The 23830-nt window shown below is 42.0% G+C and overlaps 1 protein-coding gene across 13 annotated transcripts in view; it reads right to left on the reverse strand.

The window, feature by feature from the left end:
- Positions 1–23830, reverse strand: part of LOC103189540 (RNA binding protein fox-1 homolog 1) — a 101624-nt gene that overhangs the window by 27088 nt on the left and 50706 nt on the right. For 9 of the 13 annotated variants that reach the window (XR_006085875.1, XR_006085874.1, XM_042345041.1 and 6 more), the window contains one exon: positions 1282–1527. The exons of 1 other annotated variant lie outside the window; for it this stretch is intronic. Coding sequence is in view for 10 of the 12 variants with exons in the window: in XM_042345041.1 (XP_042200975.1) it covers positions 1282–1527 (246 nt within the window). In the remaining 2 variants the exon portion in view is untranslated. Of the gene's footprint in view, positions 1–1281; positions 1528–14035; positions 14279–17746; positions 17766–23290; positions 23468–23830 lie in introns of those variants that run through there. 3 more of the 13 variants (XM_042345043.1, XM_042345048.1, XM_042345044.1) reach the window with 3 other exon arrangements.

Raw genomic sequence — 23830 nt, forward strand, 5'->3', positions numbered from 1 at the left:
TCCGGCTCCTCCTGCTTTGTTCTTTTGTCTGCTTCTCTCCTGAAGGCACCGATGTACGTTGGGATACACTGCACAGGCGCTCTCCACCCTCAGGGAACCTCACCAAAGTGGCCATTCTCCATGTGAACAGTGGCACGTACAGGAACAGGAGGAGGCCATTCAGCCACCAGCCCGTTTTGCCATTCTACCAGATCACTGCTGATCTGTACCTCGACTCCAAATTCCACACTGTGCAACGAGCTGAGACTAAAGAATGAAAGGGATCCAGGTCCCAAATGATAGCTTTTCAAACGGTTCCTTTGTGGCCCCAAAGTTTGCAGCTGTTTGCAGATGTCAGCAGCGGGGCTGGGGGAGGGGAGGGGAGATGGAACAGGTTGGACGGGTTTGGCGGCTGTGTGTGGCATCAGGTGTCGGCAGTGGGGACCTTCCAGGCCTCGCTGGGCCCTGTTAAGACAAACATCCTTTTCAAACAGGCAGAGCAGCTGCTCCAACAATCCAGTCGGCCTGGTTGAAATATGTCGCTGAGGAGAAAAGTTAACAACTCCTTGCGTAACAACAACAGTGATGTGAAGAGCAGTAATGAGGACATTGCAACCCTGGAGTTGTCTTTTCACCTATCCAAAAGGATCCAGGTCCTGAATGATAGCCAGGTCCTAAATGATCCAATAGGATAGGTGAAATTCTACTGTGCATTGGTAATAATACTCCTTGCATTTGATTCAGTGCCTTATCAGATCTTCGAGACGTCTCAAAGCTCTGCACAGAATATTCTGTAAAACAAATTGACTGTATTGTGTGGATGAAACTCAGCAGCCAATTGCGCACAGCAGTGTCCCACAAACAGCCGTGGATTGAGTGACCAAATCACTATTTTTTTGAAGGGATTATTACACCCAAGAAAGCGATCCACCAATCGGGTTTCAACTCACTCCTAAGTAAACAGAGGCGTGTACAGTAAGGAAACTTGCCCAATGTTTCACTCTGCCTGGGATTTGAACCCAGGTCCTCTTGTTTGCTAGGTGAATGCTCTAACTGCTAAGCTACAGGACACCACTGTAATGTACATTGGTAGAGAGACAAGGACAGGATAAGTCTCAGTCTGGCTCCCACCCCAACTGAATAGTCTGCCAGTGTTCAACGCACATCAACACCTCAGGAGGGGAGATGCGGGGAGAGAATTTATCATGGTTCTTCTAAGACTGCACTATGATGTTGTTGTGTAAAACAATGGAGGCTGAATAGGATTGTGATGTGGTGGTGCAGGAATGAAGGCTGACTTACTGTGGCAGTTCCAGATACAGGCTGCACGCTGGCGTTTGTACCACTCGGCTCCCCGTGGGTCTGACCGGCGGCGTAGATATTCAGGGTGTGGTCTGGGACTGGAGTCTGGCCTGTGTAGTCCTGAGTGTGTGGAACAGTGTACTCTGTTGGAATTCCATTCTGTGGAGGAGGAGGAGGGGGAGGGAATGGAACTGTAGCGTACGGCTGTACCATAGTGTCTGGGGTGGCTGCTGGCTCCTGGCTACCCTGAAAAAAGATGAATGAAAAAGGACACTTGAGCAATGTTTCTCATTACATGCTTGGACAGGGTTTAAATGTGTAGAATTCACTGACCTGACTGGCACCATCATACATCATTAACAAAACTGCCCCTTCACCTATAACTGCAGAATTCCTGGTCATTCCATAAAGTTACCAGGAATTTAGGAAGTGCCCTCCTGCTTCAGCTATCTGAGTGTGAGGTGTTGTCAATGGTTTGGATATAATACTATAATAATCCTTGCATTTGATATAGCACCTTATCAGGTCTTCGAGACATCTCTAAACGCCTTCATTGAATATACTGTAAAGTGAATTGACTGTACAGTACGTGGGCAAAACGTTCTATGAGAGTTAGATCTAGATAAAGGTGTACGTCTAGAAATTCTAACCTTTCACTTAAGTTTAATATATAATCAACCGAGAAGGTTATTGTTCATGAAGCCAGTTTCCAACAAATAATCACAAAAGCAAATATATTCTGCTGTGGAGACCCTATACTTCATTCAGTATGTCACGATAAGACTCCACTCTTATCTTCTGGACTGGCATTCTTTTAATCACATACAGAACAGTTTGTGTGCTACAAGTCTGAGACACAATTGGGGTGGGGGGAGCATTTCCACGACTTACTCACAGTCTAGACTAACACTGCACAGTTGCACTGGGGAATACTGCAGTATTGGAGTTGCCACCCTTTTGGATAAGATGCTAAACTGAGGTTGAGTCTGCCTGCCTTCAGGTGGATGTTAATGATCCCAAAACACAATTGAAAAAGAGAAGGGAATTTCTCTCAGTGCCTTGGTCAACAATCCTTTAGATTGTGGGAACTTGAGGTGTGGAAAATGGATGCTGGGTTGACCGACAAAATAAGACCATCAGTAACTTGAGAATTATGGCAGAAGTGCTTTGAGGTGTTTTGACACGTAAAAAACACACAAGTTCTTTCTTTGAGAGTCATTTAATAATAATCCTTGCATTTAATATAGCATCTTATCCTTGTCGCTGAGATGACTCAAAGCACTTCACAGAATATACTGTAAAGTGAATTGACTGAATATTTTGTGGGCGAAACACCCACATTTGAACATCAGGCAGCGCTGCCAACTCAACAAAGTCATTTTACGCAATATCGACCAGGACTCTACTGTGGATGAATGTTTGTGGTGCTGTAAGTCAGCTTATTGTTCATCATGAACATCTTTGAAAGGCAATAGCAGCTGTAGTTGCTCTGACACACAGAGAGCACAAGAGCTTCTTGAGCTCTAAAACCTGCAGTATGTCACACCACGTGATGAAAGAAGGACCTCTCAAGCATTCCACAACCCCTGGAGGCAATTTTTATTTTGTTCTCCACTCCCCACTGCTGCTTAATATTCCCATCTTCCCCATCACCCTGTGCTGGCTGTCTGATAAACGGCCGATACCAAGTGCAGAGCGCGCTGCCAGCTAATCAGAACACCAGTTCATTTTTAAACAAAATGACATCTGTGTGCAGACCGTCAAGTGCCAACTCAACTGTTTCTTTCCAATTTAGCACAGAACAGGGTCCGAAAAGGCAAACCATTTTAAACCTAGTATCCTCCCCAAACTGGATTGACATGTTGTTGAGATTAGGGGAAGGGCTCGAAATCACAGTCAAAGGCAGAGCGTGACTTGGCTACGGGCTTACAGTTTGGATTCCTGCTGCTTGCGTATGCAAACAGAACTGGGGCTGACTCTGTGGGGAATTGTTTCCTTCTTGCTTTCCATTTTGTAAGATATTTAACAGTTGTTCTATTATGGTTAGGCCACACCTTGACTACTGTATACTGACTACTGGTCACTATGGCAAACAGGGCTACCCAGGTGCTGGAGACAAGTGCAGACACACACACACACACGCAATATATCTGGCAGCGTGGATTTTGTTGACTGCACGTGACCTGCATTGCTTAGCTTACCCAGTGCTGCCACAGTCAAGGTTATAAGTTATCATAGCATTAACACTGGCCATATACAATACTGTTCACTCTTTTTTCCTGGGAAAGATGCCTAGACGTTGCTCTTGCCAACTTGCACCTAACACTCTCCGGAATTAGGTAAGTAGTGTGTGTCCCTCCATCCAGGGAGAGAGAGTGCATTCCATTCCAAATACAAGAAAGTTTCCACGTATAGATGGCTTACATATGTGGAACTCTGCCTGGTTAGGATAATTTGAAGCGTAGTGATAGTTTCCACACGCATCAGATATACGGCTAACCTCAGGCCCCTCCAAAACAAAAAGAGACAAGAAATAGTATAGAGCTTCCGATTTAAAGTTATAGGAGAATGCGGTAAATTATGCACCCCTTAGAGCAGTTACCCCAACACACACTATAGGTCCGCAAGCCTTTGCTCTTGCCAACCTGCTCCTAATACTTTCCAGAATTAGGTGAGCAAGATGTATCCCTCCAGGCAGAGTGTGTGCAATGAATTTCCATGTGTAGTTGGGCACGCAGGGAATTCTCAGCTTGGTTTGGATACTCTTCAGCATAGTGATGGGTTTCCGCATGGGTCAAGACACCCAGCTGACTCCCCCCCCCCCAAACAAAATGCACCCTTTTTAAACACATATACTAACTCGACGTCTCCCTCCTTCTTTCTGGGACTAACCTGCATCTTTACACCCAACAAATAACTGAGCTCTGGGTCAAAATAAACATGGCTCCAGTTTGAATGGTGGCGGTTTGCCTTTTTTTAAAAAAACACTTACAATATCAGGCAACAGTTAAAAAAAGAGAGGACATCTCTAAAGATGTTCTCTGCATCTACACGTCATAACCATGGCTCAGCGTTTTTGTCTGAGAAACAATGCCAGCTTTCGTTCTGGTTACTTTGTGATGAAGCATTCTACAGTGCTTATTCCCATACAAGGAGTTCACTGTATGAATCTACTCTAGTGGCTGCCACTTAAGAGACTTGCATTCCAATTGTTCAAAGAGAAATAGGACAATGAACAGCGGGAGGCAACCGAGTAACCAGTCTGACGCTCTATTTAACTTGAGCATCACCATCACCCTAAACAAGGCACTAATTATCTATCTGTCCACAGGGAGAGGGAGATACAGACCAGACACAAAAGGGCCAATGTGCCTCCATTGCAATCACTTCCTCTCAACAAAAGAGATGGGTGAGCAGGAAAATACATGCGATTAGAAGCTTTGCCTGCCCTCAGCAAATTCTATCATTTCAAACACCGATCCACTTAAGTGAATACTCAAGAAATAATTACCAGTATCTCTACGTCAGTCGTGAACCCAAACATGTTGGAATATGTTGGAATATATCTCTGGAAAGCAGTGCCAGCTGAATTCAGCTGAAGAGAAGACCCAATAAGGAAATTTGCTGTGATGCAGATTTACGACTCATCTGTTTTCTCACATGACTACATCGGTTATTCTCTAAAAGGAATACATTTTGCGTTAGCCAATTTGCACTGAGGTCCAGGTTCAGTGCTGGATGCTACAACAACAACAACTTGCATTCATATAGCACCTCTCATGTAGTGTAGTGTCCCAGAGCACTTGACAGAAGCCCCATTCCTCATGGATCTTCAAACTTTTCTCTGCTATTCTATAACAATTTTGGTTTCTGTTGGATCCTTGTACCAAAGTTTGGTTTGAAAATAGATTGAATGCTACGAATACAGGAGCTTGATTTCGCTGTGACCGCTCATATAGGTGGTACAACCGGAAGTCCCTTACGCCCTTTCCCAGATCTCCGGGCACTGGTATCAAGATGATGATTGGGGCTGAGACTTATTCAATGTAGCCTACTTCTAACGCTGGATTTGAAATCCATAACATCTTTGAACAGCCCAATACCAGGGTGCAATCATCAGCTAGCACTTGTACATTCACAGTGCAAGGACGAAGCAAAAAACAAAACTGATGTCTGGGTAAATTGGTCTCGTCATTTTTTCCACGCTACAGTGCTTTGAAGGTAAATGTTGGGATTCATGGCCCAACAACGCAATAAACAAATCCGAATCCTAATGATGCACTTCATATGGAGGTTCTAATCTATTCAAGCCTCCCGAATGAGATCAACTCTGCTGCAGGGAGAGCTGGAGAAATTGGGGTCACAGTAAGACATCTGGGTGTCACTGATTCTTCAGTGCGGCAAGAAAAACACAAGAGTTCAGCAGAGAGAGAAAATTAATGAGCTGCAGAGGTTCAACAGCAACAGTAAAGAAATTCACATCATTTGCCAAAAACCATCACTAATGAAAAACATATTTCAACATGAGTCACACACAACTTTCCACTGACTCAAGAGACTTATTTCCAAGATGTCTATAGCTCTCATTACTGACATGCTCAAAAGTAGCTTTTTGTACCAACCCTCACCGTATCTGTTCCCTCAATTCTCAATTACACGAGTAGAAAAAATTAAATAGAAACAACCTATACTTTTATAGCACTTTATACATTAAAAATGGTACTTTATACTTATCTCATGTTTTACATAATTCTTATTATTGATATGCATAGTGACTGTTTTTGTAGGAAAGGACGGCAGACATTTGGAATGGTTTGTGTGGCTATTAGACATCTTGGAAGGTTCACACAGGATATCAGCTGGTACTTGGCCATAGAGGCCAACTGCCCTTTTCTGTCTACACACATGTATTGGATTATGACCTAGATCAGAACCTCGAATCCTGCTCTTAATATTTTTATTCATGCCAAACTTTGCACAAATTTTAAAAGAAAATAAAACCATCGCACATTTAAATATCACTGTTGCGCTTTACAATACATACTTACCCATCAACCAGGACTGGAGTTAAAGTATTCAGCTATTTAATAATATTATAATCCTCACGATGGATCATTTAATGAATTCAATACAAAGCCGTCAATTTCTCCAGTTATGGGGGAAAAAAGACAAGATAATGGCAGCCACATTGAATAACTCACTCGGGAGTAACCCAATCTAAAGAACTGAACAGGTACGACCACATATAATGATCCTGTGACAAAATCAAACAGTTTCCAATGCGGCCTTGCTAATGCTTAAAACCCAAACAGCACGCAGGAATCATTTCACTGGATTCAAGTTTGGAAAACAAACAAAATCCAGCCATGAAAGAAAGGATTAGATTGCAGCAGGTCTGTAAACCCACAAATGCCCTCGCTCAGGTTAACAGACTGCCAAACGCATTGCGTCTGCATCAATCTTCCCAATATCTGTCAGCACGGTAAGAAAGGCAACCCACCATCACTAACGTCCATGTGGAACACCCATGGAGAAACCCATGTTGGCAGTCAGATATAAAGATATGGTTAAAAGCAACTATCAAACAAGACCCCAAATCCATCTGTATCCAACTCATCAACAAAATGCACCCTTTAAAAACTGAAGAGCACAAATACAGTTCAAAGTTAGCCAAAGAGTCCCGTGGGGTCCTGTAGCTTAGTGGCTGGCACTCGCCTCACAAGCGAGAGGACCCAGGTTCGATTCCCGGCAGGGTGAAACGTTGGGCAAGTTTTCTTATGCCACACGTCTCTGTTTACCTAGCACTAAGTAGGAAAACCTGGTTGTTAGTCGATTGGCGGATCGCTTTTACGGGAGGTAATAAATTCCTTAAAAAAAGAATAGCTTGGTCTAGTTTGTGGGACACTGCTGTGTATAACTGGCTGCCATATTTTGCCAACAAAATACACAGTCAATTCACCTTGCAGTATATTCTGTGAAGTGCTTTGAAACGTCTGAATGACGTGATAAGTCGCTATATCAACGAAAGGATTATTATTATTAACAATATTTTGAGGGTAGGGGACAATGACCCAGATCTAATTTTCTGCCAGGTCAGATAAATCCTAACAAATGGTGATAATCCAGCCTCAAATTATTTTTCAACGAGCAGAGCGAAAGACTGCCAATGCTCTTTTTAAATGGCACTGCACCTAACCTTTTGGAATAATGAGCACAACAGAAAAAAAAAATGAACTAAACTTTCTTTCCTAAAGTTTTTCTTTCCATGAGCACTCAATCATATTTAGGACCAATTTTTACACAGGAAGCTGCAAGGCGTTTATGGGATACTGCGGAATAGAGTGCAATGCGCCAATTCTAGGCCAGGTGGAAGTCCGTCAGGTTTTGTTAAAAAAAACTCTCAAATCACTCATTTTGCTGGTCTGGCTCTCGTGAGCAACAAGGGATAAAAATGATGAATGAATCTTCAGAGAATCATTTAAGATCGACATGCCTGGGCAGTCAAAGTAGGGAAATGGTTTATGGCTCAAGATTCTGTTGTAGTGCTTACATTTCATTCAATGTGACAAACATTTTTGAGATATAATCAGCAACCTCTTGAACTCTCTTTACAGACTGACAAGGCTAACCACCTGTTGGTCCACTCTAACCTAATACTCTCTGGTTCTATTCCACAAATGCACGGGCACTGCCAATGATTCCCATTCATCCAAACAATCTTGTTCTCACCTTGTGGTCCTAAGGCCTGCCGGCAGAGGCTGGGATCCAGACTACAAGGTCTATAACCCAGCCAAGATTACCTCCGCAGAAGCTAGGGTGTTAACCCCAGCCCCTAACCTTATCCCAATTTGAGTCATTCTATTTAAGCCATGCTGATGGAGGCTGGTCATATTCAGTCACATTCAGTCAATAGTTTTTTTTTAAAAATTGTGTGGTAAAGAGGAAAATAGACATAGAGTTAGACTTATAGCAAATTGTAATTATAGTAATTATAGTAAGCAACTCCTATTGGACTGGCTTGTAGTGATGTTCCAAATGTTACCAGCACTCACTGTCTGGGCTCAGAAACAAAGTGCCGGAGAGTGGTTAGTCCTTATGTTAAGTTATGAGGAAAGGCTGCGTAAACCTGGATTGTATTCGCTTGAGTTTAGAAGGTTGAGGGGTGATTTGATTGAGGTGTTTAAGATGATAAAAGGATTTGATAGGGTAGCTATTTCTTCTGGTGGGGGAATCCAAAACAAGGGGGGCATAGTCTTAAATTTAGAACCAGGCCATTTCAGAGTGAAATCAGGAAGCATTTTTTCACTCAAAGGGTGGGAGAAATCTGGAATTCTCTCCCTAAAAGGCAGTGGATGATGGATCCACCCACACCTTCAAGAGTGAGGTTGATAGATTTTTGGTTGGTCAGGGTATTAAGGGACATGGGGAGAAAGCGGGAAATTGGAACTGAAAAGATTAGTTGAAGTACAGATCAACCATAATCTAATTAAGTGGCGGAACAGGCTTGAAGGGCTGAACGGCCTCCTCTTGTTCCTATGCCCCTATGTCCTTGCACTAGTCAATACCTTCATGAAATACCCGTACAGGGGAAAAATTGGATGAAAACAATTAAGATTAAACAGTCTATGTGACTCTCAGGAAGGCAGTATCAGATACTGTATGCAGTGCAGATTTAAGATTCGGGGGCGTTTACAAGTCAAGTAAATCCAACCCACAAGGCCAATGAACACAAACTCCACCACTGTAAGTTTTCGTCAGAATTCATTATGCACTTCTAAAAAGCTTCCTGCAAATGTAACTCCAACTGGACAAATGAAAACCATCTTTTCCTAGACACTGGCCAGTCTTGGATCTATCCGAAATGCCTCTAATATCTGTTTGACTGGCTCCAATGTCCCGGAGGCCCATGCAAAGTCGGCGGATTTTGTATTCAGACATAACTAAGTAGTCTGGGATAGATTTGCTCCATTGGGAGTGCTAATAATCCTGCTCCTGCAAACATCTGTGAAATGTATGTTTTTGAGATGAATGCAGCACAATTATTTCAAACTGAAGTATCGTCTTTCTAATGATCTTTCAATGCAGCTACTTACTTTAATTACTTTCCAACATCACCCCACTTTCTCCAGACACCCCACATCCCTCACACACATTCATGCCTGTAAAGTATGGAATTTGGTGCTCCATACCTCTTCATAGATAATCTCAATGGCACCTTACAATCAACTAAGAGGCAGAGTCATTCCAGAAGTCTATAGCAATGCTTCCCTCCTCCCCATTCTCCCGAAACCTCTAGTTTTTGTCTGCCTGGGTAACTAGAAACCCAGCTGAATATTTGAGTGACAGCCAGCTCAAGTGATTTCACTCTCTGGTTCGGAGGAGCCCTTAAGGGTTTATAAATTTCTGGTAATTTCTGAGAACTTGTGGCTCTGTGAATCACAATGGTAAAAGACTGGACTTACTCCAAATGACAACGGGAGCAGAAATAGAGCGAATTAAAAACAACTTTCACATTCGGCCCATCTTGTCTTTTCGTGTTGAGTTGAAACAAAAAGCAAGCAAAGGAAAGGTTGAAGTTTTGGGAATGTTGTGCAAACAGCAGCAGCCATATCAGCACCGTGTTACAACAAGTTCACACTGGTCTCTCCATGTCTTTGTTGCTCGAGAACAAAGCTGAAAAACCTGACGTATAAACATTTTAAAGGGGAGCAGGATTCACATGCTCACCACATTTGCACGGTTTAGATAAACAAGACCAAATCGCCTTGCGTCCCCTGAAGGATGCTGTTAGTAAGCTGCACTTTCCCTACACAGCTATGCTCCGAGTTACTGAGGAAAAGCAAACCTCTTCTGGCTCTACTCCAAACACGAAAAAAAACCAGCCTCGTCCTCAATATAATCCGTACCATTTTAAGAAAATCCATATAACCCACTTCTGATTTGTACTCATCAACAGCCCAATGTCAGACTGGCACAAGGGCACACATCAGTGTCATCAGCACCTGGTAACAGCCATGAGCGGGCCTGAAAATCCTAAAGCTGCCCAAAAGAGCACCGATCGTGCAAGTGTTTAATCCAAAATCCAAATGGTTAACATCCTTAGTTATCTTGCCTGAAACCCTTCTCTAACCGGCTCTGGAGCACAGCTGTAGACTAGCTGATGAGCACTAGTGTTTTGCCCTCTGGCTGGGGATGCCTTGGTGTTGGTTAGAAAGTGCTTTGAAGAGCAGAAAATTGGAAGTGACCATTTGTAACAATGGGGTTCTTTCAGAAGCTACAATATATTTCTAGAAGTAAATTTACATTGGCCAGAAAGCCATAAAGAGAGCTAGTCAAGGCTTTCTCTTGTGAAGGCTAAAAAAAGCCCCTATCTTCGCAAGTGGCAAGAAAATTGTGCTCTCCACTTGTATGTCGCTTGCATCATGGTAATTTCACCAAATAGGTGAGTTTGCCATTGACAACAGCTTCGTTACAGGGAGTGTGTGTCCTGTGGCTGAAGTGCCAATTGTTACCTGAATGGAAGCTCCTGACAGTTGTGTCTCAGACAGCGATGGGGCATCTGATAGCTGCAGGTGAGGAGACGTTTGAAGGATTTCCAACTGCAGGGAATCAACACTCTCCACTGAGATCTTCACAGCATCATAGAGGTAGAACTAAAATGAGGATTTTGCAGCCCAGCGGAGAGGTGGGATTCCTTACTGAGACCTTTTATTCTGCAGCACAAATTGAAGCTTACAATTAAGCAAGAATCAACAATATGTTTGAGGACTGAAGAGAAACGTAATTGTTTGCAACTTAATAATTATAAATTATTAATGGTAGGAAATTGGACGTGATTAAAAAGGTACACAGGACTTTCAACTTTTCAAAATCAATACTTAGTAAAGAAAAATTCTTGCAAGACAGTGGAAGGGTGCTATATAATGCACACCACTGGAAGAAATTTTTTAATATGTTTTGTTCTCTGATGCAGCTGAATTAAACTTTATCTACCTTACCACAGCTTGGCAAAGGGAAGAGTTTTACAAAAAAAATATTGTGGATCTCCAATTGGCCATCCAATGTGCAGTATGGTACCAGCCTGGCGCAGGTGGTATCATTGCCTGTAGTGCAGTGGTTAGAGCACTCGCCTCACAAGCGGGAGGACCCTGGTTTGATTTCTGGGCGGGACGAAACCTTAGGCAAATTTCCTTACTCCACATGCCTCCGCTGACTTAGCAGTAAGTAGGAACCTGGTTGTTAGTCGATTGGTGGGTTTGCTTTCCGACGGTAATAATCCCTTCCGAAAAAAATAATAATTTGCTCACTGAATCCACGACTGTTTGGGACACTGCTGTGCGCAATTGGCTGCCACCCACAAAAATAATCAATTCACTTTATACAGTATATTCTGTGAAGCCTTTGAGACATTTCAGCTATATCAAATACACGATTATTATTGAATTCTCATACCTTTAATTTTGTGCTTACTGAAAGAATTTTATGTTAAGTGTCTAACCGCCTAACAACAATTTTATTAAAAATGTGCTGAACAGTAAGCTAAGAAACCAGGGTAGCAAATAAGTTTAGATGTATTCAGTCAAAGACAAAATGCCCATCATTGAGATAAATTTAGAGTTCACTTAGCAGTGTCAGGCTGTATCTCACACATCCGAAAACACCCCTCGATAGTGTGCTCTGAACTCCATTCAAATCCTCATCAGAAATCTGGGCTTCGAAACACGGGCTGATATTTCAGCAGTAAATGTAGAGCATATTGATTAGATGCTGTCTGAAAACTCAACTAAATTACAGCCGCACCTTTTGGCAAAGAACCATCCATTTCTCAGGCTTCAACCAAAGCCTGATAACCAGCATCAACCAAGTGACTCCCATTCCAGCAAATCCCACAAGCAGTTCATAAAAAGCCAGTGCAATTGTTCTTTTAACAGCAGCAGATTCAAATCCAGTGTTTGGTATCATTGCATCAGTCATTTTTCATGCAGATAACTGAAAACCTCGGCAGCCACACTGCTATATGGATGTAAAGAGCATTATACACGCTGTTATATAAGCTGCTAGAATTATGTGCATAATTTTATTCTAAATTCCGTAGTTAAAACCTTTCCAACATTTATGTGAGTTTAACGTTTCTTTTAATAAAACCAAATCAGTACTTTTATCTCTGAATTAAAGTCACCTTGTGAAGGCTGGGCTTTACAACCAACGACTGGTGTACATCCCAGCATGGAGAACAATAGGGGTCCTTCAGTAGGACATTCGAAGGGGAAAAAAAATACCTTCATCAGGAGCACACGAGGCTGTCCAGATTAGATCGTCACCATGCTCCTTCAGTGAAACCTCTCGTCTATGACACATTATATGAATTACAAATAATCTACAGCTGAACTGCAAGGAATTTTAAAAACACTCTATACAGTAAACATTTCAACAGATCCCTATCAAAACCAAATTCCCTTTTTTCCCCAAGCTCCTCAAAATGTCCGAAAAATTCTCCTAGGCAATAAAAAGGTTTCACCCACAAAATATACAGTCAAATCACTTGACAGTACGTTCTGTGAAGCGCTTTTGAGACGTCTCAACGATGTGATCAGGTGCTATATCAAACGCAAGGATTATTAAAGGTGATGTGGGCAGTGTCAGCTTCTGCTTTCATTGCGAACAGTATTATCTTTTACTTCTGTCTAGAGTACTAGATAAATGCCTCCAGAATAACATTCCCCACATTTCGGAATGCACTCTGTGGCTTCTCAGCTCCTTTGTGCAATGGATGAAATGACATGCAAGTGTGGCAGGCACTCTCTGCAGGAAGTGGAAGCTGAGCAACACTCAGCTGGCTTTTTTTTTGGAAAATTGATGAATCCGAAATCTGTCTTCAAAAGGGGTTGTGGTTTTGTTTCAATTCTATGTAAAAATAGGTCTTGAGGGTTCATTTTAAATCAGCCATTCAATGCCTTTTGTGTTTGCTAAACAACGGCAGGGAAAGGGCCTATTCCAAACCCCTCAGAAACAGATTGACATTTAGTGTACGGATAGGTACACTGAGGTGTCAGCAGAGATTTATCAAACCCACAGAAAATACTCCAAATATTCTCTTAAGGGTTACAATCTTTACAACAGCAGACAGTTAACCTAATGTGGGCCCTGACATGTGAATACAAAGATGAAAGATACTCCTCTCATTTCACCGATTGGATTTGATCCTTCAGGGGACCTTGGCAATATTGCTGGCTTGGCCCAGAACATTATTGTTCTTACTTACTTAAACCACCTGGCAAAAGTCTGCAATTCTACCCAAAAGCTGTTTTAAAAAGCGCAAAAGAAGCTTTTGGGGAAATTCAGTATGTAGAGGGTTAATTACACTGTGCTTTGTCTCAGTGCTTTCAGTGAGCACGAAAGGGTTCCTTAAATAAATAGAGATCGCTGAAGCTACGGTTTACATAGCACAGCATCATTTGTATATTTTTCTTACACACAGCCTTTTCCAAATAAAGTCACTGTTTAGTAACTCAATTGTGAATTTGGTTTATTTCTTGAAAGATTGGTGTAATCTGTAACTCTCAATGGTTGAGGATGTAGAAAGCATAAGGAATGCCTGTGATAAGCAGCAGAAGCAACAGAGCTGGGTAGACAATGGAAGCAATGATTCATTCGGTGCAAATACACAGTCTGCACACAGCACAGCCACATGGCTTAAACCACACTTCGACAAACATTTGCACAGCCAATAGCTTACAAACAGTGCGCGGTGTACCTGTGAAACCATATTCTTTCTCTCCATAAACCAAGGCAAAGCAAGAGTAAGTATTCCCTGCTCCAGCTCCACTCTCAGGCGCAGGCTGCACAGATTGGCCCCTCTCTTTGCTCTGCTCTTCTGTTATCTCCCCTGTAGCAACTCCCAGATCTTGGCCAGATGGCTGGTGCAGGCTCCGCCTTGCATGCCATGGGCTATTAATCACAACTAGCCACTCCCTCCCCCCCCCCACACCCACCTCCTCCACCATCTCAAACCGATACCTGATCCTCACAGCAAGAAAAGGCAACTGAAGCTGTATCTGCTCCTCCAGCACTCCCTAAGGTGAGGCATAACTGTGTTTCCACACACAGCTGCTCCTTACGCTATGGTTTGGCTTTTCAATTTTAACACATCATTTACTTCTGGAAAATAAAACAAAATCGTTCTGTTTGGAGACTGAAAGATTGTTTTTCTAAAAGCACTAAGTCAACTTAAATAAAGCTTTATACAGTAAAACGTTGCATAAGTCTTAGCTTCATACATTATACAATTGCCTAAGTCGTACATTCACCCGAATCCTATTCAGACTGCACTTTGGGACTTTAAACTCACAGTTTAGGCTGACAATGCAGTACTGTGGCAATGTTGGAGATGCCATCCTTTAGATAAGAAATTAAACTGAGGTCCTGAATGCCCGTTCTAATGGAAATTAAAGATGCCATGGCACTATCCAAACTCATTTTATGGTGGATAAATCCTGTGAAGTGCTTTGAGCCATCCTCCTGACGTGAAAGGTGCTATATCAAATGCAAGGATTATTTTAGATGGTCACAGTAAGAGGGAACAAATTATTTTACATAATGTACAACTTAGTAAATGTGAATTGGACCAGGATTTGTTTAAATAAAGATGTCCTATCCAGTGGGTCAGTGCACAAAACACAACATGTTGAACGTTTCCTGAGATGAAGGAGGATCTCAGAGCCAAGGTCACGCTTACAGCACAGTGTCATCGGCCTGGGAGAGCTGAACTCCTGGTTAAATGGATTTCACACCCGTGACCGTGCGTTACAGCAATTCTTTCACATTGTGAAAGGCCTGAGCCAGGCATGACCGATGCAGTGATCCCCAAAGACACAGCATCAATTGTACATTTTATTTAATGTGTGTACAAGACTATCCTACAATAGCATCACTAAGTGATTATTAGCTGGAAGTAGTTATGATTCGGATTTTCAATAAAGTTGATTAACATTAATATCTGTAAAATTATCACTTAGGATTGTCTGACATGCCAGAGCATCAGGGGTCTTTCAGCTCCTCTAATCTCCCTGCCCTTTCTCCTCCTCTCGTAAGGGCAATAACTCATGATGGGATCTGGGTTTAGAAGCAGCAATTATGGAGTATTATACCCAGTAAATGACCTCAGGACCGAGCACAGTGGCCCCTGATCCTTCTCTCACCAGGCTCTCACACAACCACCGCTTCTAGTGGGATTTCAGCAATCAGGAACAGGAAAGCCCGGCTGATATTACCCTCCATCCCAGAGATCTGCTGTGTTGATTGCAGCGCCCCAATTCCACCCACAGTCAGACCACCTAACACCACACAGTGCAGCACGCATCCACGATCTTCCTAGTGTGCATGATTCAGAACCAATATATCTAATGCATTTAACCACCGAGTCACCAGGAAGTTCTAGATTACTAATGCGATTTAATGCCAGCGAAAGGGAAATAATTAAATGTTTAGCTCACATCATTTGATATAGGATTACTTTCTTAACGTTGCTTGCAAACATTACAGATGATGAGCCGACTGCCAGATGGTGGTGATTTTATTTAAAATAGCTGTTTAATATTGGGCTCCTTGACCTGGATCTTTCCCCCATGAATGACACTAAATCCATTGTTTACTTGACCATGCAACAGGAACCAGGGAATTTTAAAAAGCTGAGAGTTGATCTGGTATTTATTAAAAATACAAAATACCTCACAGACAATTACATGATAGCAATCCAATTGCTCGGGTTCAGTGGTTCAAATGCCAAACATAAAGCTCTCAGACAATTGATGGCAAAAGTAGATTACTTCCCTGATTGAATTAAGGACTTAAACTTACTGAAAGTCATCTGATCATTTGTAATGCTTCACTTAAGAGACTGTTTGATAGGGCATATTATTATGAAATAATAATCCTTGCATTTGATATAGGGCCTCATCACGTCTTTGAGACGTTTCAAAGCGCTTCACAGAATATACTGTAAAGTGAATTGACTGTATATTTTGTGGGTGAAACACGGCAGCCAATTGCGCACAGCGGTGTCCCACAAACAGTCGTGGATTCAGTGACCATATTATCATTTTTTTTGAAGGGATTATTATCTCTGGAAAGTGATCCGCCAATCATCTAACAACCAGGTTTCTACGTACTGCTGAGTAAACAGAGTAAGGAAACTTGCCTAAGGTTTCATCTTGCACTGGATTTGATCCTAGGTCCTCTCGCTTGCGAGGCGAGTGTTCTAACCAATATGCTACAGGTCTCCAAATGAAAATCTGAATCACATGAAGAAAGGTTACCTACCATACAGTCTATTTTTTCCCAGAAGCTCAGTCTCTACATGCAAATGAAACTGTCATCCATCGGGGGGCCAATACTAAGGAACACTGAGCCTTTAAGAAATTACAGAATCATAGAATTGTCAGCACTGCCATAGTTAGGTCGGATTACATAGCAGTCTGTTTTTACACTGCTTGGTCAGATCTGAAATGGTCACCTTCCACTGACTGGATTCCCAATTTCAGTAATGCTACGGCAATGAAAGAGTTAGTGAGTTAGTGCTCAGCTATATTATCACCTGACAAAATGGCAGTCAGAAGCCTCCAACCACCTAAAGACAACTGCCCCAGTTGCGATGTACAGGATCAATAGGATCTATTGTAGGCCATTTACCAAATGTTCAATTGCATCAGTAAATGAATATGTGCAAATCTGATGGTTCATAAAGTCATTGTTGCTCAACAAAATAAATGAATGTAATTTAACACTTTATCAATAAGAAATTAACAGATTTATTTTGAGTTGTTCAGAAATGTAGTCAAACTGGACAGAATATTTCAATGAACATCACATATTACATCTCCCCCTCCCCAAAACAAAACAGGATTTTCCAAAATATTGACCACATTTCAAAGCCGTATTTTGTGTCCAGAGAAATCCCTGAAATACGATCAGCTGATTCCTTCACAGCACCTTAAAAAGACTTTCTAAACCAACAAAGGGGTTTTTCAATGCCTTGGTAGCTTCATAGCCCAAGAAATACAATACACATTAGTTACATTGCTTTATTTTTCATAGGTTTTACAGGCAGCTGCCACTGCCCCTTAACCTCGAGCCCCGACAATGCAGCTGTGCATATTAAGACTAAGGATGCCTACATTTCCTTAAGTTGAGAATTTGCACCGTCGTCAGTTTTCTCCCAACTTTTACCTCGTTTAAGTAAAAAGAGGCGAGCCTGTGGAGCGAGTTTCCAAACAACCAAGACAGATCAATGCTACGCAATTCAGTAACTGAACCCTGACCCTTACATTTTACAAAAACTGGAACAAAAATAACGAGTGAGTGTATGTGCCAGTCACTAAAGTGAAACTGTGTAAGTCTGGAAGTAATTTCCCTGGCCTGCGTCCAATCAGCCAGGCCAACCACCGACATTGACTTTTCCAGCTATTACCTCTCAGCTCTCGTTGCCCATCCGCGTGTAGTTCTCAAAAGGCCACAGCCGAACGCTGGGAAAAGTTGAAGACTCGATGAGACACAAAACTCACTACAGAATGTTCTTTCCTTACAGAGAGAGGGAAAACAAGTCACTCTGAGATCTGAAATAGTTTACTTCTTTTTAATTTGTAAAATAGATAAACAGCTTGACGATAGTATCTCCAGGTATAATAATCTGTGGCAGCCAATTGCACGCAGTAGTGTCCCACAAACAGTCGTGGACTGAGTGACCAAAATATTATTATTATGTTTTTAAAGGGATTATTACCCCTGGAAAAGCATTCCACAGGGTTCCCAGTTACTGCTCGGTAAACAGAGGCTTGTGGAGTAAGGAAACATGCCCAGTGTTTCATCCTTTCCGGGAATCAAACTCAGGTCCTCTCACTTGCAAGGCGAACGCTCTAACCAATAAACTACAGTCTAGTGTATTGCTGAATCTTCACTTAATCAAATCAAGCAGAGCAGCCATATGAATGCTACATTTCAATTACTGCACATATGGACACTTGTACCTACTTTTTATACCCTGCACATAAATGGGCAGAGACCGAGAATGTATTGCAAATCCTACAAACAGTTTATTTTACTCGCTGCTTCCAAATGGATTCAAATATTCCACAGTTTTAGTGAATGAATTTGTAGTAATTAAGAGTGCATTTGGGAGTCAGAGCAGTATTTGCAACCCATGTTAACCATTGCCACCACAATGAGTTAATTCACTTCAAGACAAAGAACGGGAGGGAGGGTGGGGGCGGCTGAAATTGTGGTCAGCACTTTTGCCAAGGTGAGATTATGATGGTAAAATCCCATAAGAGGTAGATGTCGTCACTGTCGCGACAGAGAAAGCCAACTGGAATTCCAGGCCTCTGGAGTACAGAAATAGCAATGTTCACATTGGTAAAGAGGAGGATATTTTAGGTAGACTCCAGAGTCCACTCCAACTTCAGGTGCCCAGTAAAACCAGATTTACTTCTCTCCTCTCAACAGTTCTAGGATCAGCACTCTGGACACAAGAGACTTTTTGTTGCATCTCAAACTACATCTCAAACTCAAAGTATTTGGGTAACACGTGTTGAGACTGGACGATACCTTAAACCAAGGTTCCATCTTCCTGTTCTTCAGATGGACATTAATGAACCTAAGACATTAAAAAAAGAGAAGGAAGTTTCTCCCAGGGCTCTGGCTAACATCTTCCAGGCAAGATGATCTCATAGATGTTTGTGGGACCTTATTGTGTGTATAATGGCTGCAGCATTCGCCTACAAATAAAGTCATTACATCTGCCAGCAATTCCCTGATGCTTTGACTTTACAGGCGCTATATCAAATGTGGTTATTATTAAAGGAAGGAAACGTAGACAGAAACATCCACTCCCCACTCCTAAGAAATAGATACAGCATGCAGATTAATTTGGTCACTGACTCGACAACTGTTTGTGGGACACTGCTGTGCTGCAGCCACCCACAAAATATCCAGTCAATTCACATTACAGTATATTCTCTGAAGCACTTTGAGACGTCTTGAAGACGTGATAAGGCGCTTTATCAAATGCAAGGATTATTATTATTATTCTGTGCTGGTGGTTGAGTGGCCACCTTTGCCGTCTGGGATCATGTAGCTACTCTGGTTAGAGAAAAGTCTGATGTGAAACTAAAGTTAAAAATAATGAGATTGGGATGCAGAGAGAAGGTTCCAGGCTAGTTTGCCCTTTTGCAGCCGGTGTTGTCCTCTGCAAGGTCACTCTTCCGAGAACGTTCGTTCACAGCTTCAGATCAGCTTTCACATAAACAAAATTCTTAAACACATTCGAACATTATACCATGCAGCATCTGTTTAACATATCTGTTTAACAGTGTACAAGCATACAATTTACCATGTAGGGTCAGGACCAGGTTCTAGAGTCTCTCAACAGTGGAAAAAACACTCATTGGGTAAATGTCTGAGCAAGGCAGTTACACAGTTTGAAAACATGTCACTTTCCTTCCATTCCCCCTTTCACCATTCTACTGCTAAACAATTCAAGCTCAGCCAATGTCATTCTGCAGCTCACTGCTAGAAATGGGTAAATGCCATTTGGACGCTCTCATTGTCCAGGCGGGTTATAGTAAAGAGCAGAAGTAAAACACCACAGTTTATCTTTCAGCATTCAAACACACCAGCAACAGACGAATTTGCTGCAAAATTCCTGCCGTGCAAATTTCTTCCCCAAGTGTATGATTTCGCACTGCCAACATAACACCGTGTATCAAACACAATTCGTGGGTTTCTTCCCAGTTGCTCTTTTTTGACCAAGTCGTTAATTTTAGCCCCGTCTGCCTGTGAGCCAGGTGCAAAGCACCTCCCCCACCCCATCAAAAACCCTCCTACCATTTCAATGAAACGTGGCGTCTTTCTCCCAGTTACCGCCTCTTATATTCCATCCTCAACCAATCCACCCCCAAATTCAAATCGTCTCATTGTTTCTAGCACATTGCTGGCACAGATGTAATGGTCCTGTTTACCGCCATTGCAACATTGACTTCATTTCTGATTAAATCCATTCTGTAAAATGCTTCTAGAAGTTTACTTTACGTGAAAAGAGCTATATAAATGCAAGCTGTTGGAGAAGCAGTGCTGGATCAATTAACAGGCACAGTTGGCTCAGTGCCCCATAAACCCAGAATGCGTCATGGTATCAGAATGTCATGATATGCTCTGTGAAACTGCCCTACTTAATGACATTACCCGACCCCTCTAAATCCAGTTGGTAGATTCAACTGGTCAGATTCAAGTGGCTGCAGCTAATTGCAAGTAACTGAAGGACACTGAACGTAATGGGATTTCTGGGTTCCTCCAAATGTCAGACCTAAAAGCACACGCATCTGCACCAAATATACACAACAGTGCTGTCGCTCACAAGCTGTGGCGTGCCAATCTTTGGATGAAACTGAGAAACCTCTGACTTGCGCAAATACAATCCTACTGTGGTGATGATTCCCAGCACTGTTATTCAAGAAAGAAAACACAAGAAAAAGAATCGTGTTCTCAGACAATAACAACACGGAGTCAACAATAAAATCATTATATTGCAAACCTTGAAAGTTTATATAACATCCATCCTTTGGAATATTTCTCTCTACCAGTGTCCTGGTCAACAATTCCCCCAAATGATTGTTTATGAGACGCTATGCTGTGTGCAACTGACTGCTGTGTTTCGTCCACAAAATACACAGTCAATCCACTTTACAGTACAGCCTGTGAAGCGCTTTGAGACGTCTCAACAACGTGATAAGGCACTATATCAAATGCATGGGTTATTAGTGTTATTATTAACTCAATCCAATCACAATTATAGTATGTATTACAATAAACAAATCTAGGTAGGGGTGATTTAATGTACAAAAAAGCCCAGCCTTTCTCTACAGAGAGTCACAAAGCTTTAACTACCAAATTGCTTCTCTCATTCACTCATTATGGTGTAGGCTCAGGCTGGTAAACAAGGAGGTTCCATTAGGCATAGTGCCCTATGGTATGTTGCCCAAGGGGTCTTTCTTCATGTGTAAGCCCAGACAGTACGCATTGCCAGGCTGTTTGACGGTGAAGGACATCACAGCTGAGATGGATCCCATTTCCATCCAAAATCCACATCTGTGCACCTTTTCCAGCACTGAATACTGATAAGGAGATTGATTGGTTGATTTGTTTCCCCTCCCTGGCCCACAAACACACAGGCCAAGTGTAACTATAAGATAGATGATTTTAATGAAAGACTTTCAACTGATCTGTGAATCTGAAACAAGATAATAGAAATTGATGATCACCTGAAGAAAAAGGATTGAGGTTAGAAGAATTTGATTGTACTCACTGAGGGATGTTAGAATATGGAAAGTCTCAACAACTTATTTTGTGTCTGCTGAAGGCAGATCCTTCAGCATGTAAAAGGCAATCATAAATAAGAGGAAAATATTAACAAGCTTGTACAACACGGGTCAAACAGCCTCCCCCGTGCTATAATTCTAGAGGCAGTAAACCAAAATCAATCCTGAAAACTATATGAACAATATTGGGAGTCCAATATTTGCGAACCTTCAGCTAAAAAAAGCGTTCATAATAATGTATACTCCAACCTTGGACAATGCAATTTATAAGCCAAAAGAGAGTGGTTACACACTGCCTTGTCACAAGAGAATGAAAGGTAAAGCAGTTGTTCTAAACCCATGCTTGTTATTTGTGATAGGCACCTGCGACAATAACAAATCCATGTGCAAAACTCATTCGATTTCCCTGTTGTGGAAAGAGGGAGCTTCTGCTGTCCAAGCAGCACGCTGGGAAATATGCAGGGAATTGGATTGAAGTGATAAGGAAGCGTGGCCGGGGGGATGGCATAGGAAGAGGAGATAAAATAATCAGGAGAGCAAAAGAACAGGTTGTTATCCTTATGCAGCGCAAGAAGCAGAGATTGTAAGAAGCAAGCGAGGTACTCATACGCATTTAATAATAACAGAAAGGCTGTGTCAATTCAGGAAATATTTGACTCTGTAGATCTGGGAAATGAATGACATTGGGAATGTCATGGTTCTTCAAAGGAAGCACGTGAACTGATCAGCTTGTACAGCACCGATTAATAAATTACACTTTCATGATTTTCCACAAAGCTTTTTTGGAGCATTCCACTCTTCCGTTAAAAACAGACTCAAATCACTCCCAAACTGTAAGGCATGGTCTGAAGCCTTAAAGACTTGGTCTTAAAAGATTCTGCATAATTTTAGAAAATTCATCAACTTAGTTTTAGTTTGGACACAGTTTATTTTCAATAACTGTGGAAAACCATCTTCCAAATTCAGAGTGAATTAAAGATTGTCCCGATAGTCTGCACAGCTAAAGTGTACCCATTTATAAAGTGCCGACTGATTAACTCAAGTAAAAGAAGCTCACTCTGGCTACTTCAGGACTCTCCACTGAAAGGATCAAATGTGCCTTCCGTTTTTCCTTTGTTAATAACCAAAGGCAATTGATTCCCCGACTGTGTATAGTTTGAGATTACAGACCAGTATTACTAAAGGTACAATAAACATTTAGTTTACTACTTTATATACACACAGTTAGTTTAGAAATGATGTTTCACAACTTCCCAACAAGGATACAGTCATAGCACTGGCCACAAATAGATTGGGATCAGTGCAGTGCAGAATAAATCTTTATGGATCAGAGTTTAAAATGTTATACTCCAGATTCCCCTCTATGGAAATAGTGGCAGTAAACCATTTCAATACATATGGAACTCTGCAGTGCAGTGCAAAAATAATCTCAGAGGACTGAAGTACATTTTGTTACAAAGCTCTTGTGGCTTAAAGAACTACTCTTGCGTACCTACAGCCCTCCCTACACTGGCTCCATATTTTTAGTGACAGAGCCCTGCAGTACAGAAGACATCTCTATGAAGCCAGAGAATTTGTAGGAAATCACCCCAGGCTGCCAAGCACAGCAATGTGAAAAGTGTGGAATTCAAAAGTATACTCACCTGTAAAACAGGGTAAGGATATTCCATGCAGTACACACTGAACATGCTTACAGTAGGTGTAGGACACTTGAATTAAGCAGAGTTAGGGCACTGTGACCAGGACGAGAGCGTGAATTGGTCTATCCGTCATTTGGGAACAGCTGTTTTGAGGATTTGCGATGCGATGCGCACAGTGCAGGCCCTTCAGCTATGTGAGGAGGGGAGGCTCTCTGCCCGGTAGCATGTTTTCAGCTGTCGCAGTCAAACTTCTGTGGATTAACCCTCACATCCTGGCCCTGAAAACCGAGTCTGTTCACAGGGAAGGCATGTGCTCTTCCCCCACCCAGAAGCATTTTGTTAAACAATGCGCCTGCACTGTAATGGATGCAAACAGGTGCATTCCCCGCTCAGGCTCAAACAGGCGTCATTTGTTTTATGTGCCTTAAAAGTTGCAGCACTGGTTTCCAACGGAACATTCTGGTCAATTTTAATAAATTAAGCTAGATATTTTTTGATATAACCACTTTAAAAAAACTAACCTGCTTCCAGTTGCTGCATAAT

The sequence above is a fragment of the Callorhinchus milii genome, unplaced genomic scaffold (genome assembly GCF_018977255.1).
Source record: "Callorhinchus milii isolate IMCB2004 unplaced genomic scaffold, IMCB_Cmil_1.0 Scaffold31, whole genome shotgun sequence".
Taxonomy (NCBI): Eukaryota; Metazoa; Chordata; class Chondrichthyes; order Chimaeriformes; family Callorhinchidae; genus Callorhinchus; species Callorhinchus milii.